The sequence below is a fragment of the Heterocephalus glaber genome, unplaced genomic scaffold (genome assembly GCF_053883595.1).
Source record: "Heterocephalus glaber isolate CG9 unplaced genomic scaffold, H.glaber_assembly_v1.0 deba00001481, whole genome shotgun sequence".
Classification (NCBI taxonomy): domain Eukaryota; kingdom Metazoa; phylum Chordata; class Mammalia; order Rodentia; family Bathyergidae; genus Heterocephalus; species Heterocephalus glaber.
In genome coordinates this window covers 53,128,396-53,144,859 of record NW_028258317.1, presented here as the reverse complement: position 1 = coordinate 53,144,859, position 16,464 = coordinate 53,128,396, and the positions used below count along the sequence as shown (strand labels likewise).

The 16,464-nt window shown below is 35.4% G+C and overlaps 1 protein-coding gene across 8 annotated transcripts in view; it reads right to left on the bottom strand.

Moving 5' to 3' along the window:
• Window positions 1-13,430: 13,430 nt before the first annotated feature.
• The window catches only part of Smc5 (structural maintenance of chromosomes 5), a 105,947-nt gene continuing 102,913 nt past the window's right edge, over window positions 13,431-16,464 (bottom strand). For all 8 annotated transcript variants that reach the window (XM_004838450.3, XM_021252721.2, XM_087184095.1 and 5 more), the window contains one exon: window positions 13,431-15,970. In XM_004838450.3, the coding sequence (XP_004838507.2) occupies window positions 15,827-15,970 (144 nt within the window). In that variant the 3' untranslated portion in view covers window positions 13,431-15,826. The remainder of the gene's footprint in view (window positions 15,971-16,464) is intronic.

The following is a 16,464-nucleotide window of genomic DNA, read 5'->3' as shown; positions in this document are numbered from 1 at the left end:
GATCTCTTCTTATTAAAAGGCTTCTGCACAGCAAGAGAAACCACCAGCAGTGTGAAGAGACAACCCACAATGTGGGAAAAAATCTTCACCTGCTCTTCCTCAGACAAAGGCCTACTATCTCGAATCTATAAAGAACTTAAAAAGATCAGACCTCCCAAATTTAAAGACCCAATCCAAAAATGGGCATCTGAAATGAACAGACATTTCTCACACAAAGAAGTAGAAATAGCAAATAAATACATGAAAAAATGTTCAACATCACTGGTCATTTGAGAGATGCAAGTGAAAACAATGCTGAGATTTCACTTCACTCCAGAAAGAATGGCTGCTATCATGAAATCAACCAATAACAAATGCTGACGGGGCTGTGGGGAAAGAGGAACCCTGCTCCACTCCTGGTGGGAGTGTAGACTGGTGCAAGCACTGTGGAAATCAGTATGGAGATACCTCAAAGAACTAGGACTGGAAGTCCCATTTGACCCCGCTATTCCACTGCTGGGGATCTTCCCCAAGGAATTAAAAGAATCATACCACAGTGATATATGTGCACCCATGTTCATAGCAGCACAGTTTGTAATAGCTAAAACTTGGAAACAGCCCAAATGCCCATCAACTGGAGACTGGATAAAGAAAATTTGGTTTTTTTATAAAATGGAGTACCACTCAGCCATAAAAAAATGAGAAATTAGAGACATTTATAGCTAAGTGGATGCACATTGAGGAGATACTCTTAAGTGAAATAAATAGGACACACATGTGTAAATACCGAATAGTTTCTCTGGTGTGAGAAACTGAAAGTGTAAATAAGGACTAAATGTATAATAGGTAATGTGAAATAGGAAGAAAAGGGGCAAAGGGGAAGGAAGTGGGAGGGCTAGGGGAAAGGATAGAAGGGAATGGGATTAATATGAGAAAATGGAAAAATAGGAACAAAATCTTTGTAAATAGGGAGGACTGGAGGGGCTGAAGGGAGGGCTGGGCAAGGGTGAAAAAGAAGAACCAAGAGAGACTATGTAAATGTGCAAATTTCCAATGATGAATGTCATTTTATTGTATACCTAAAATGTACCAATGATTAGAATGAATAATCGATAATGTAAAATAGGAAGAAAATGTCCAAAGGGGTAGGGGTAGTGGGAGGGGCAGGGGAAAGGAAAGAAGGGAAAGGAAAAATGATGAGAAATGGAAAAAATGGAAATAAAGTCTCTGTAAATAGGGAAGGGTGGAGGGCGTGAAGGGAGGGCTAGGAATGGGGAAAAAATAAGAACCAAGATGCATCATGTAAGGGTACAATTCCCAATGAGAAATGTAATTGTGTTGTATACCTACAATGTACCAATAAAAGAATTTAATTTTTAAAAAAAGAAATGAACAATAGCTAGGAAGAGCATGTAGGAAAAACAAACAAACAAGCAGAGACTGACAATTCAAAATGGATCAAAGACCTAACTGTCAGACTTGAAACTTTGAAACTACTAGAAGAAAACGTAGGAGAAACACTTCAAGGTACAGGAACAGGCAACGACTTGAATAGTACTCTAATAGCTCAGTACTCTAATACAGTAGTACTTCACTTCAAGAACTTAATTTGTTCTATGATTTTGGAAAAGATGGGCACATTTGTGTTTGTGTGGGAAAGGTGGCCGCTGTTGTGTTTGTCAACCAATGCAGAATTTGCAAATAAAAACAAAATTTTGCCAAACACTTCTATTTGGGAGTCAAATTGTTTGCAAACAAAAGTTTTCGTGAACTCAGGTACCACTGTTAACAGCAACAACTGACAAATGGAATTGTGTCAAATTAAAAAGCTTCTGCACAGCAAAGGAAACAATTCAGATTGAAGAGACAGTCTGCAGAATTAGTGAAGATCTTTGTGAGCTATTCTTCCAATAGAGGATTAGTATACAGAATATATAAAGATATAGAGATGGAGCTATCTGTCTGTCTATCTGTCTGTCTGTCTCTCACCCAAAAAGAAGAGTACAATCATGTCATTTGCAGGAAAATAGAACTCCAGACTATGATGTTAAGTAAATAAGTCAGACACAGAAAGTTAATATTGCATGGTTTCTTTTGTATGAGAAACCTAAAATATAAATAGATGAAAGGGTAAAACAAAGAAGAGAGAGTAACAGAGACTTGTCAGAGATGGGGAAGGGAATCAGAGGGAGAAGGAAGGAAGGTTAAAGGGATCAAAAATTATCAAGATATATTATATGCCCCAAAACAAATGTATCTATGATATATAGCAAACATACACTAATAACAAATTAGAAAAAAGTATAATAATTATAGCTGTATGAAAAATGTTCAACATCTTTGGCCATCAGGAAAATGCAAATCAAAACCATACTGAGATATTATTTCACCCCAGAAAGAATGGCTATCATCAAAAAAACAAAAAAATAATAAATGCTGGTAAGGATGCAGGAAAAGGAATAATTATACACTATTGGTGGAAATATAAATTAGTACAGCCACTTTGGAAATCAGTTTGGAGGTTCTTTAAAGTAAAACTGCCATATGATCAAGCTACATTACTCGTTGGTATATATAGCAGAAGGAATCAAAAGCCAGCATACTAAAGAGATGCCTGCACATCAATGTTTATCACAGCCAAGTTATGGAATCAGCCCAAGTGCCTGTCAATAGATGAATGGATAAAGAAAATGTGGTATATATAAAGAACAAAATCATGTCATTTGCAGCAAAATGGGTGGAGCCAAAGATCACCATGGTAAGCCCCTCAAAAAAGAAAGACAAGTATTTTAGTTTTTTTCTCTTATGTGGAATCTAGAAAAAAGAAATACAGCAACATCAAAGTAGAGGGATACTAGAGAATAACATTAGAGAGTAAGTGGAGAGCATAAGGAAGGGCAATGGGAGGTGGATATGATCAAAAAATGTTTTATATATACATATATATGAAAATATCACAAAACCCATTTTTCAATATAATTAATATGCACTAATAAAAACAGGATTGACATATAAGCTCAAGAAGTAGATCTTTGAAAACACCAATACATTTGACATAGCAGCCTGTGCCTATAATCCCAGCTACTTAGGAATCTGAGGCAGAAAGTGCAAAAGTTGGAGGCCAATCTGGACAGTTTAATAAGACCCTATCTCAAATTATTTATTTTGAAAATGCTGGGATGTAGTATAGCACTTGCCTACCATGCATGAGACCCTGGATTCAATCCCCAGTACTGAAAAAAAGAAAAAAAAGAAAAGACTAACACATAAAATAGACACATTCCTGGCAAAGCCAAAAACCAATAAAAGCTGGGCATGGTAGGGCACATCTGTAATTCCAGCACTTGAGAGGCTCAGGCAGGAAGACTGCCATAAATGAGGCCAGCCTGGGGTACATAGTGAATTAAAGGCCCACTTGAACTACATTGTGAGATCCTATCTCAAAAAGCAAGAAAAAACAAAAAACTAGAAAATCTAAATATATAATATAATGAATGAAGAGAGACAAAACTATAGATATATTAAGCTAATAAAGTTAGAGGCCTTGATAAATGGCTTTTCTAGGAGAAGAACAATTTTGATGTGTCTTACTTTCTCATTTCTGGGACAAAATACCTGACACCCATAAATTAAAGTTTAGCTCACAGTTTGTAGAGGTTTCAGTCCAGTCAGCTGGCTCCAAGACAAGGCAGAATGGGAGAGGAGAAACAGTCCATGGCAGGTTAGGCAGGAAAAAGCAAGCAGCAATCTTCCTTCTTCTTTCATTCCCTTTTCATTCCATCCAGGCTACAAGCCTATTGGTTGGTGTCACTCACAATCCAGGGTGGGTCTTCTGTTTTAAATCCATTCCACCACACCCAGAATTATGCTAATCCAATTAGGGAATTAATCCAGTTATCACACACCCTAATCCACATTCACACACTCTAGATCCAGCCACCTCTGAAAAGCCCCACCTATGAGCACATGAGGCTTTGGAGGGACATCTATATACAAGCCATAACAGATGGGTAGAAGAGTTGTGTAGACTACAAAAGTATTTTTTTAAAAGCTGACAATATCAAAGAATCCAGAAAAAATTATAAGAATTTTTGTTAAAGTGTTTTATTTAATTAACAGTACTAAGGATTAAACCAGGACTTTCACACTAAGCTACATCCTCAGACCTTCTTTTATTTTGAGATGGGGTCTTGCTAAGTTACTAAATTGCTCAGCTGGGGTTAAACTTTCAGTCTTCTTGCTCAACTTCCCAGAGTGCTGGAATTACAAGTGTGAATCACTATGCACAGCTCAAAATATTGGTTAAGAGTTTCAAAGAATTTTGAATAAATAAATAAGACTGAGTATGTAACTTGATGAGAAGGTCCTAGGTTCAATTCCCAGTAAAACACACACACACACACACACACACACACACATTTAGGATTAAATTTAAGTTGGATGTCTCCATTTTAAAATAATTGTCATTTAAGTTTTGCTTTTGATGAAAGTTCTTGATATTAATCAGGACTGCCTTTTGTCATTAGCTTCCCTTGTTATTTAATGATCAACAAACATCTGAGAAGATGGTAAATTTGGAGATCCCGTTCTTCTCTTCTAATGTAAGGATTCCTAAGAAGTGAGACCACTTTCACTCTCTTCTAAATGGTAGGAAATTTAAGAGTCCTGAGACTAATAGCAAGGACTCTGTTTATTATTGCACAGGCAATGCCAGGAACAGGGATAGGAGAGTCACTTGGGTAGCACCTCTCTACAAAGATTTTTTTTCCTCCTTTCCCCTCTGCTAATGTTATTTTGCTGGAGACTCAGCAACCTGGCTGGAGTCGGCTTCATAGATCAGGCTTACTCTGAGCTTAAATGATTGGAGAGCAAATCCATCATGGAATCCATTCCATTTTGCTTTTCCTATAAAGGTAAAAATCTTTTCTAAATACAACTAACACTAAGGAAGCAGCACACACGAGAACAGGCTATAAAGGGCGACAACCACAGAAGTACGTACAAGAGGTACCTCCCTGTATGTTTGAATGATGATAATCATTGCCAAACCAAACTTGAATTTGCTTATTCTAAGAGAGACCTTTATGTTCTCAAGCTGTCTCAGGCAGAAAATCATACACCCTGGGGACACAGAGCATGCAGATTTTCTTCTGAGGCCAATTCTAAACAACTAAACACACTTACCCAGTGCTAGAGCAGGCTTGCTTTCTGCTAATCCTAGGGAAAGCCTTAGGGTCTTACATCTGCATTTTTACTAGCTGCAAACTATCCAGTGTTGCAGCATTTCCCTATTTTCCTAAAGCAGCGGGATTCTAGCCCTTCTAACCCATCTACCTAGTTCCTTTGATTTTGGAGCCTCTTCTCTGTTGGAATCTTTTCCTAAATGTGTCCACAGATTGTACACCCTCACTAAAGTTGGACTCTTTACTCTTGCATAATTAAATACACATCTGACAAACCAGAACAGTTCTAAAATAGGGGACTCTCTAGAGAAGACGCTGTAAATTGCTTATAGTTTCTCTAAGCTTTAAAATTTCCAAGAATGCATTTGGTAATTTTATTATGTCATATTTAGGATGTCCAAGACTCCAACTACCCTCCCCATTTTTAAAAGGGGGAAGGACAGTGCATTCTCCATCTTTCTGAGTTGATCGCGATCTATTGTTTCTAAGTGCCTCTGATAATAGCTAAAAATGTTTCTTCTGTATATACCAAAGTAACTTTTAAAAAGCCTACAATCAACTAAACAAATCAACTTTTACATGTTATTTCAGTTGTTTATTTTTTTACTACTGAAATTTATCATTGGTATTTGTTTCTCTTCAGAATCCTATGAAGGGAGGCTGCCACATTTACTTTTAAGTGTTCTGCTTACCTAGCTGAGAGGTATAAATACTCCAAAAAGCATCTGAGAATGAGACTGCTTGAAGTTTATTTTTGAAACTGGCATTTATTTCATTTCCTGGAGCTTTGCAACCCCACCTCCACCCCACTCCAATACAGTTTGAAATTTTAATGATAATAATGGATATAGGAACATGCATGAAAACTAAACACATTTTGGGGAACTACAGTAAGTAGAAACACTAATTTAAAAAGTTGTAATAAGAGTAGGAATGAAGTGGGAGTAGGAGACTAAATTATAGAGCTTTCATGAAAATATGTTACATTTAAGAGAAATGATGTATAAAGGTGAAAGGTCAGGCTGAGGATGTAGCTCAGCGGTACTTGCCTGGCAAGAGTGAGGCCCTGAGTTTGATTCCTAGTACCAAAAAAAAGAAAAAGGTCTCTCTTTCCCTCTCCCTCTCACTTTTTGCTAGTGCTAGGGACTGAACACAGGGCCTTGCATAGGCTAGGCAAGTGCTCTACCACAGATCTCATCCCCAGTCAAGGATTATACTCATTTACCCAGATGATGAAACATTGATATTAATCATGGGAAGACTGAGTCAGCTTTTTCTTATTTTTAATTGATAAAGTTATATATATATTTTAGCAGTGCACTACACAATGTACATAGCCAGGTATGGTGGCACAGGCCTGTAATCCCAGCACTTGGGAGGCTGAGGCAGAAGGATCACTCCTGTCAGTTCAAGTCCAGCCTCAGCTACATAGTAAGTTCAAGGTCACCCTGAACAGCATAGTGAGATCCTGTCTCAAAAATAAAATAAATAAAAATAAAATACATATACATAGTAGAATGGCTAAATCAATTTTTAAAACAAAGATCTAGCCACTTATTTTTCTGTACTGCAGGAATATATAATAGTATAAAATTATACCAATTTATATACTTTTCCACTAGGTTCTTCATTTCTTGACTTTTTCTTATCTCAGTGTAATATACCTACAACTCTTCTGTTGGGCAGCTCCAATAGCCGGTCTCTTCCCAGATACCAAGATTGTCTCAATGTCAGGAAGAAATGTTTTTGTCTCCTACATTTGCTAAGTTGGACTGTATAGGTCTGAAACTGCAAAGGGTTGTATTTCCCAGCTGCATGAAAGCAGTATACGCAGAATTTTTTAAAAGATAACATATAGAAGGGAGAATAATCCAGATATGCAACCAAAGTGAGCCCTGAAGACATTTGAAACCATGTATACAGCTGTGCTTGAATCCCATACTCTCCCCTGGGTATCCCAGTTACATTTCTAAATGAATTTCTGATTTTGCTTAAGCTAGTTTAAGGTAGGCTTCTATACCTTTCAAACAAGACTTCTGCCACATGACTGGCACAAGTTTCTACCAAAAATTTAGTGAAAAATAATGTTTATTATTTATTTTATTTTATTTTTTTTGCAGTACTGGGGATTGAATTCAGGACCTTGTAATTGCCAGGCAGGCACAGTGCCACTGGGTTATATCCCCGGCCCTGTGAAAAATGTCTGCAAAAGTGAGCACCCGGAAGGAAGCTCCCCCGCCTCCATCCCAGGCTCCTAGAGCAATGAAGCTCAGTGGGTTCCAGAACCCAGAAGGAAGCTCCCCACCTCCATCCCAGGCTCCTAGGGCAGTGAAGCTCAGCTGGTCCCAGCACCTGGAAGGAAGCTCCCCTGCTGCCATCCCAAGCTCCTAGGGTACAGAAGGTGAGCCACATGGGCGCCAGAAGCACCATCCCCCGTGGAAATGAGAAGACACATAAACAAACCTCAAAAACAGACTTCCAGATCACCTACAGCAACCCCAAAGGGAAACGAGATGGAACAATCTGATACTCAACCACCTGGACTCTCTGAACTGGCAACAAAAGAGGATCTGGGAAAAATGAAATCAGAAATAATTACTCAGATAACAGCAAAGATTTTGCTCATGGTGCAAGACATGATTAATAAATCTAGAGAGGACACAGATAAAAAAAACAGAGGATCTGAGGAACATGATGGAATCCCAACATAGGAAACAAATGGAATCCATAAAACAGATACAAACAGATTTCCAAGAGATTAAAAACTCCATCGAAAGTCTGCGCAGCAGAATGAACCAATGTGAGGATAGAATTTCACATATAGAAGATAAGATTGCAATTAGTGAGGAGGAAAAGAAAAATTGCTTTAAAATTCTAAGGGAACATGAGAAATCAATCCAGCAGCTGCTAGACGATGCAAAGAAGAATAACATTAAGACTGATTGGAGTCAATGAAGAAACAGGAGAGAGTGCAGATGACATAAAAAAACTGTTCACAGAAGTGATGGCAGAAAACTTCCCAAGGAGTGGAAAAGAACTTGACATACAGATAAGTGAGGCATATAGGACTCCAGCTAACCTTAATCAAAAAAAATCTACACATAGGCATATAATAGTTAGGATTCCAGAAATCCAACAGAAGAATAAAATTCTACAAGCAGTTAGAGAAAAGAAACAAATCACATACAAAGGAAAGCCCATCACAATCACAGCAGACTTCTCAATGCAAACCCTCAAGGCAAGAAGAGCTTGGAGTGATGTATTTCAAGCCCTAAAGGAAAACAGCCTCCAACCAAGATTGATATACCCTGCAAAACTATCTTTCAAAATGGATGGAGAAATAAGATACTTTCATGATAAAGAGCACCTCAGGAACTTCATGAATACCAAACTGGCACTCCGAAACATTTTAGACAATAACCTAGGAAAAGACAATGAGGATCACAACCCTAGGAAACCCAGCAGAATGAATCCATTGGGTGTGACAAATTAAACGCAAAGGGGGAGAATCCAACAAAAAGAAAAAGTCATAACAAGGCTTTTAAAACTTTTAACTTCATCTCCCTAATGAGTGTATAATTCAATCTTATTATTGCACTGATTAGTATTTTTCTGATTCAAGAATTGCACACCATTCCTTGTGCTATACTGGCTATTTATCATCTTCTTGTGTCTACATTTTAATTGGGTTGTCTATTAATGAGCTCTAAGAATTCTTTATATATTCTGCTCATAGGTTATATGCATTGTAAATATGGTCTGTTTAAGGACTTATTTTAATGATGTCATTTAAAGTTCTAAATTTTGATAGAATCTCATCAATATTTTTTCTTTTAAACATCATGGTTTTTGTATCCTAGGTAGTTCTTGCCTACCCTGAATTCATAAATATTTTCCCTTATAATTTCTTCTTCAAGTTTTATACTTTTAGGCTTTCTTATTTAGGTTCATAGATCCCTTCAAGTTATTTTCATGTATGGAAAAAAAGGGTTGAGGTTAATTTTTTATATACGGATACCAGGTGTTCTAGTGCCATTCACTGAAAACACTATCGTTTCCTTGGCTCTTGAATCGAGTTTATATTCTATAAAATGCTAATGTTAAATAATCTTTCAAAACTCAGTGGACCATATATGTGTGGTTCTATTTCTAGATTCTGTTTTATTCCAATGATCTATATGTCTTTCCTTACACCAACACTGCCTTGATTACTGTAGCTTTAGAAAAAGTCTTAAAATTGGGTGCTAAATGTCTTCCAACACTGTTTTTGTTTTTGGCTTTTCTGGGTCCTTTGTACTCCTACATAACTTTAAAATTTCAATATCCAGTTCTTCATTTATAGCAAGTATACACAGACCTGAATTTTTATATATACCTTGTGTTTTCTAATCCTGCTAAATTCAAGTACAAGTTCTAGGGGCTCCTAGAGATTTCTTAATATTTTCTCTGTAGATGATCATTTCATCTCCATATAAAGATTTTGCTTCTGCCGTGCCAATCCTATCCTAGTTGTATCATTTTATTGCCAGACTATTTTGGTGGGTTTAATGGACAGATAAAGAGTAAGCATATCTGCCCTTGTTCCCCACCTTAAGGAGAAAGCATTGTATCTTCTCCATTCGTATAAGGCGTTCTCACTGGAAGTATGGAGTACATGTCTTTAATCTGTTGAGAAGGTTCTGTTCTACTTCTAGTCTACTGATAACTTTTACCATGAACAGCTGTAGAATTTAGTCTAATACTTTTTCTCCAACTAGTGACAGGATCATATGGCTTTTTCCTTTCCTCTGTTAAAACGATGACTTTTGGGGGTGGGTCTTCCAATGCTGAACCAACACTGCCATCCCTATAACAAAACCACTTTCTACATCCTGCCAGATCTGACTTCTCCAATAGTTTGTTTTGGTAAACAAATTTCTATCTATGTTCATACTTTTTTCTTCTATTATCTTTATCCAGTTTTAGGATTAGCACAATGTTGATTTCCTAAAATGAGGGGAGAAGGGTTCCTTCTTTTTTGCTTTAATTGTTTGATATAATTTATCAGTTAAAATGTTTATGAGCCTGCTGTTGTCATATAGTAGGTTTTCAAGCTAGGAATATACTTTCTTTAATAGGTGCTATTCAAATTTTATATTTCCTCCAGAGTTAGTTTCATTAATTAGTCTTCCAAGGTACTTCTTAGAAGTTGTCAAATTTATTTCAAAAAAGATTTTTGTAATATGCTTTCTATATCCTTTTAAATTCTGTAAAATCTGTGGTAATGTCTCCTAGATCTTAATATTGTAATTTAAAAAATGTATAACTGATATTGTGTAACAGGAAGAAAAGGTCTAAAAGAGCAGGGGAATTGGGAGGGGTAGGGGAAGGGAAAAAAGGGAAAGGAAAAAATATAAGAGGGGAAAAATGGAAACAAGGTCTTTGCAAATAGGGAAGGGTGGAGGGGGTGAAGGGAGGGCAAGGGAAGGGGAAAAAAAATAAGAACCAAGATATTCATGTAATGGTACAAGATCCCAATGATGAACGTAACTGTATTTTATACTTAAAATGCACCAATAAAGTTAATGGGGGGGGAAAAACAATACAGTATTGCCTGAGTCTGATTTTAGATAATTACCAGTCCATCAGCTTCCTTCAATATAGGGAAAAGCCAATTTCCATATTTTTTTGGGCAGGCCCAAGTTTTCCATAATGTAAAACCTGAGGAGAAGGCCTATTAAAACTTTCTTCTATACAACTTATTCCCTTAGTAAGGACAGATTTTTAAACTGCATTATCAAGGTTAGTCCAGTTTAATTTATACCAGTCTATATTATTGTCCTTCCTTCCCATAAAATTTCTCCATGGTCCCCAGTCAATAAATTCATATGGTCCCAATTTCCCATAAAAAAAATAGTATTATGGAAAAAACATTAGAAATGATTTTTTAGTCTACAGTAAGGACTTGAAAGAGGCATAGCATTGCTAAGTCTCCATTTCTCCACCAACAATACAGGGTTGCTATGTATAACAATGTATTAAAATACGTATAAAGTATAATACAGCATATAAACAAATTATAATATCTAGTTTACAAAATAACTTACAATGAGGCTTATCTGTGCTAGCCTTACTCAAAGGATCCCTTTTTGTGACTTATGACTATGAAAAGAGGATGGCCTAAGCCACCTGGGACATCCCTCCTTAGTCTAGTATCTAACATATGAAGGCAAAGAATGTGATGTATCATCACTGCAACTAAATTAAGGTTTTTAATAATATGAAGATGTAAAATTTATCATTCCAGCACAACATTCATTAGGCTGTTTGTTCGTATCTTTTCTTACAGTAGAATTCTTTCAGCCCATTCCTTATTGAAAAATTGGTAGGAGTATATAGCCCTAATGGCACATCATCTTTTCACCCTTCATTCTAAATTCACAGACTGAATGCCAAGAGCATGTAAGAGTCTTCTTGAGTGGCAGTCAGACAGGTGAGGTAATAATACTTACAGAAAGAGAACATCTTTCAGGTGTTTTTGACCTGCCGAGAAAGAGCTCACCCACATTGTAGGCTCTCTGATAAAGGTAGAGCCAGAGCTAGAACTGTTTTTAGGTACCTCTCAGCTTCAAGTCCCCTCAGCACAGTTTATAATGAAGTAAAACAAACTGAGCCTGTGCTTCCTCTTCATGATTAAACAAGCCTTTTTTTTTTTAAATCTATAAAGTACCTGTATCTTCCAGCCAATTGCCTGTAACTTATTTTGGTGGATAAGTAAATGCAATGATTTACCATTAAATAATAGGGATACATTCTGAGAAATCAAGCAATTTTATCACTGTGTGAACATAACAGACTAGAAGGGCTACAATGTCGTTAGGCAATATAATCTTAGGGACCACCATCATATATCGGGCCTGCTGTTGACTAAAATGTTATTGGTACATGACTAGTTGTATTTCAGTATTAAAAAAATAAGGCTAGGTATGGTGGTACATGTTTGTAATCACAGAACTCTGGGACGCCAAGGCAGGATTCCAAATTAGAGTTTGGCCTGGGCAACTTAGTGACTTAGAGAGATCCTGTCTCAAAAAAAAAAACCACAAAAAAACGGTTGGGGTGTCATTCAGTGTGAAGGCCTTATCAATCCCTGGTAGAAACAAACAAACAAACAAAAAATCCCCATAACCAATTTCACCACTGAAATATAATGAAGCCCAATGCCCAAACTGTCAACATAGTCAAGGGCCAGGAATTTAGCTCAGTGGCACTGCGCCTGCATGGCAGTGCAAGGTCCTGAGTTTGATTCCTGGAAATCAGAAACCAGAAAAAAAACAACAACAAAAAACCCCCAAAACCAAAAAAGGTCAAATCCCCCAAACTTCAAATTTTATTAATTATACATTTATCAAAATACAGTTTGACTACAAAATAATGAAATTGATTAGCATAAATATCTTTAGGGTAGCTCAACTAACTTATATTTAAATTTCATGATGGTAATAACACGAAAATAATTATATCTGTAATGACCAATGCTCAGTCTGTGGGTATTTGTATCCTTTGAACGGACAGTATCAATAAAAATGAATTAAAATCTCTTCATTAACTTTACTTAGAATTCAGACTTTGTGGGATAAAGTATATAGTACATTTTTCAAGATTTAAAATGAGAATTAAACATATATATAAAGAACCTACTAAGATGGTAGGCTCCCTAATTAGGCTCCTGATCTCATTTTATCTTCTGAATGATTCTATGAATTAAGTATCATTCTCATTTCATCAGTGTAGAAAGGTAAAGTAACCTGTCTGCAAGCAAGTGATAAAAGTCTGGTTCATTCAAAATATATTTTGTTTTTGGTACTGGGATCGAACTCAGGACCTTGCGCTTGCAACACAGGCGCCAGATCCACTGAGCTAAATGCCCGGCTCAAAATATATTTTAAAAATTAGATAGCAGTTTAATGTAAGAAATAAGAAAAAATTGGCTATTGGGCATGCTTTTAGCAAATTTAGTGTTTCAACATAAAAATATACTTATCTTGTAGACTGGCCTCTTTTGGTAGTTTAAACATTTTTTCATGTGTGTTTACTGCTCCTTTAGACTGTAATTTCATTGCAGGTAAACAAGGAACTAAACTTTCACCCTTATGAACACTAATAGCTAAAACTTGTTTTGTAAATGGTGGGCACTCAAGAGATTTGTTTAGTAAACCTGAAAACCAAAATGACTCTTACAGTTCAAAGTACAAAAAGTTCTCATTTTTAAATAACATAGACCAAAAGGATATGAAAATATGTATTTATTATAACAAAGCATTTTCAACAGAGTTTTTAACAATTATACACATGTACATACACAATAGCTGGACAAAATTACATTTTTCACATACTAAAGGTTCATATTGCAAAGACAATAGGCATATATCCAAAAGACAATCAGAAAGCAGCAGGAAATCTTTCTTCTTACTTTGAATATGGAAAACCTTTTAACAGAGACTCTCCTCAGGCAAATCACCAAAGATTTAGTCTCCAAAAATGCTTATCACCTTAAGGTTTTAAATATCATCTTATTCATCAAATTAGGCTTTTTACTTGATGTTTTTACAATTTGATTAAAAATCAACATTTGTAGAAAACATGAAATTTTAAGTGGCCAAGACTATATAATATGCTACCCTTATTATTCCTTAAGATATTAAAATGATACATAATTTATCCTTCACAGCTCAAAATTCAAGGTAAAACCTAGTATTAACTTTGTTCAGTACAGAAATATAAATGCTTACAAACAAGGTATGAAATAAATGTTGGCAAATGTAAGCTGAAAGGTAATTGACCATTTTATTTTCAAATATCATTAATCTTCAAGATTCTTTTTCACACTAAGAGTTCATTTTTACAGAAATTGATGACTGGTACTAATTCATTTATTTTTTTAGACAGGGTCTCACTATTATAGTTCAGGCTGGCCTTGAACTTACTATGTAACCTAGGCATGCCTCGAACTTGTGGCAATCCTCCTGTCTCTGACTCTCAAGTACTGAGATTACAGGCGTGCCTCCACACCCAGGAAATTTAGACAATAAATTATACCACAGGACATATTAGTTACTTTATAGTTAGTGGAAAACAAAGTTAACAACAGAAATGTTTGGTAATATCCATTTACTAAAATGTTACCAAGTTTTTAATTCATATGACTTGTTCACCATAGTAAAAATATTTTTAAAATATTTTCATACTTCATGCATTAGGCTTAGTTTAAGAGAGGACTTTAAAAATTTTGTTTATAAAGAAAAAATAATTTTTCGAAGAGAAAAATGCCTAAGGGAGAGAACATACAAATCATTATTTCTGACCTAATATGAGTATAAATGTCAATGGTTATATAAGAACATGTAAAACCCAAACTGAATGTAACTCTTCAATTTATGCAGCCTAGCAAGTCAAAAATACAATTTTGTCATTACCATGGTGCACAGATCCCATCCACAATTCAAAGACATGTCCTTGGAGCAGTCTATTTTCTTTACAAGATTTATTTCTTAAAAGAATAGAATCTGTTGGGAGCTGTTAATTAGCATAACTAACTCAGAGGTAAATGAATAATTTTCTCATTTAATTTTTTCAAGCTGGAAGAAAATAGTTACGTAGATTTCTAGAATGGGTAGATCAACACTGTAGGAAGGACCTAGTAGCTTAATTCTAAAAACATTAGTTTTAAACAAATCAATGCCTTTCCCTCTTTACTTAGCACTGAGAAATTTCAAATACAAATTGTAGAAACCAGTATATGAAATCTTAAGAAAATCTTCCTAAAAATAATTATAAAAATGTTTTTTTTAGAAATTTAAGATGTAAAATACAATGGACTTTAAATTAGAAAACAAAACAAGAAAAACCCACACATATTTTATAAGATTATTCTTTAGAAAACCCTTGCCACCTGCTTTCATTCTGTTAATCTTTTGGCTGCACTTAGCATCATCTAGAGGATGTCTTGTGACATTTCAAATAAGTCATACTATTGTTTTTTCAAGCCCAATGCTTTTTCTTCTTTTTCCCATACCAATGCAATTATAGCATCAAGTTTCATAAATTTTTTTCCATAGGCCACAAAAGTTCATTTCCTAGTGGAGATAATGTCTTTTAATAGGAAAAAATGAATATATTTGTCATAAATTATTACTATACATTAGACATTTCCATATCAATTTTAAAAAATTAAATGTAACACTGGGAAAAGCTAGGTTTTAAGTTCTAGAGTCAGCTTTAGGCTCTAAAAGTAGCTAAAGTTATTCTGCAATTAAAGCTCAGGGCTACTGTGTCACTTGTGATTGATAACCCCAGTTCCACTGTGCCTCTGACTTGACTTGCAATAGTAAATATTTTTAATGCTAGGAACCATGACTCACGGAGTACTAAGGACTCAAGTTCAACCAAGACTGAAGACTTAACCATTACTACTCAGATGAAGTTCCAGAGAAAAGAAGTCTTTATGATCTCTATCTCATCAATTTTTTGTATTTAAGAGCAGGTTTCAAAATTAACCAATTTTCTATTTTAATAAGTCTCTTAACTTTCATTCAGTTAATCCATACTTATAAACAGAATTTAACAACAACCAAAAAAAAAAAAAAACACAAAACAAACCCTCCAAAAGTTTCTACTATTTACTTTTACTGAGCAGGCTGAGTGAATGTAATACGGCGGCGCCGCCTTTGGAAAGCCTTTAAATGCCATCTGTTTGATTCCAGCATATGAGGGCCATTGTAGATAAACAATACCGTCATCTTTTCAGAATAAGGAAGATTTTGCAGGAGCTGCAGGTATTAAGACAAACTATCATGTAATTCTAATATAATGAAAAGCAGTTTTCTAACCTTACACGCATACAGCCAAATATATTATTATAATATTAACTAAACTCCTATGAAGCTCTCAAACACCTCAACATAAACCCTATAAGCTATGATCATTACTTTCATTAGTATACCTAAGGCTTGGCCTAAAGAATAATTGACATTCTTGGGATTCCTCTATATTTCATAGGACAAATGGCATCATACAACTACCTACATTTCCTAGGACTGATATTTTCACTTTTATCCATAAACACTTTTCACACAACTTCTATAGTCAAGCACCATGATAAACTGGTAGCCAGGGATGTTTGGTTTATAGGCCAAAGTGTTTGGTAAAAAATAAGGTATTAGCAGATCTGGCTATTCCACACAGCATCTGCTGAAAAAAGTAGATAATAAAATCCAAAATAAATTTGAATTTATAATGGGCTCTCCAATGAAATTTTTCATAA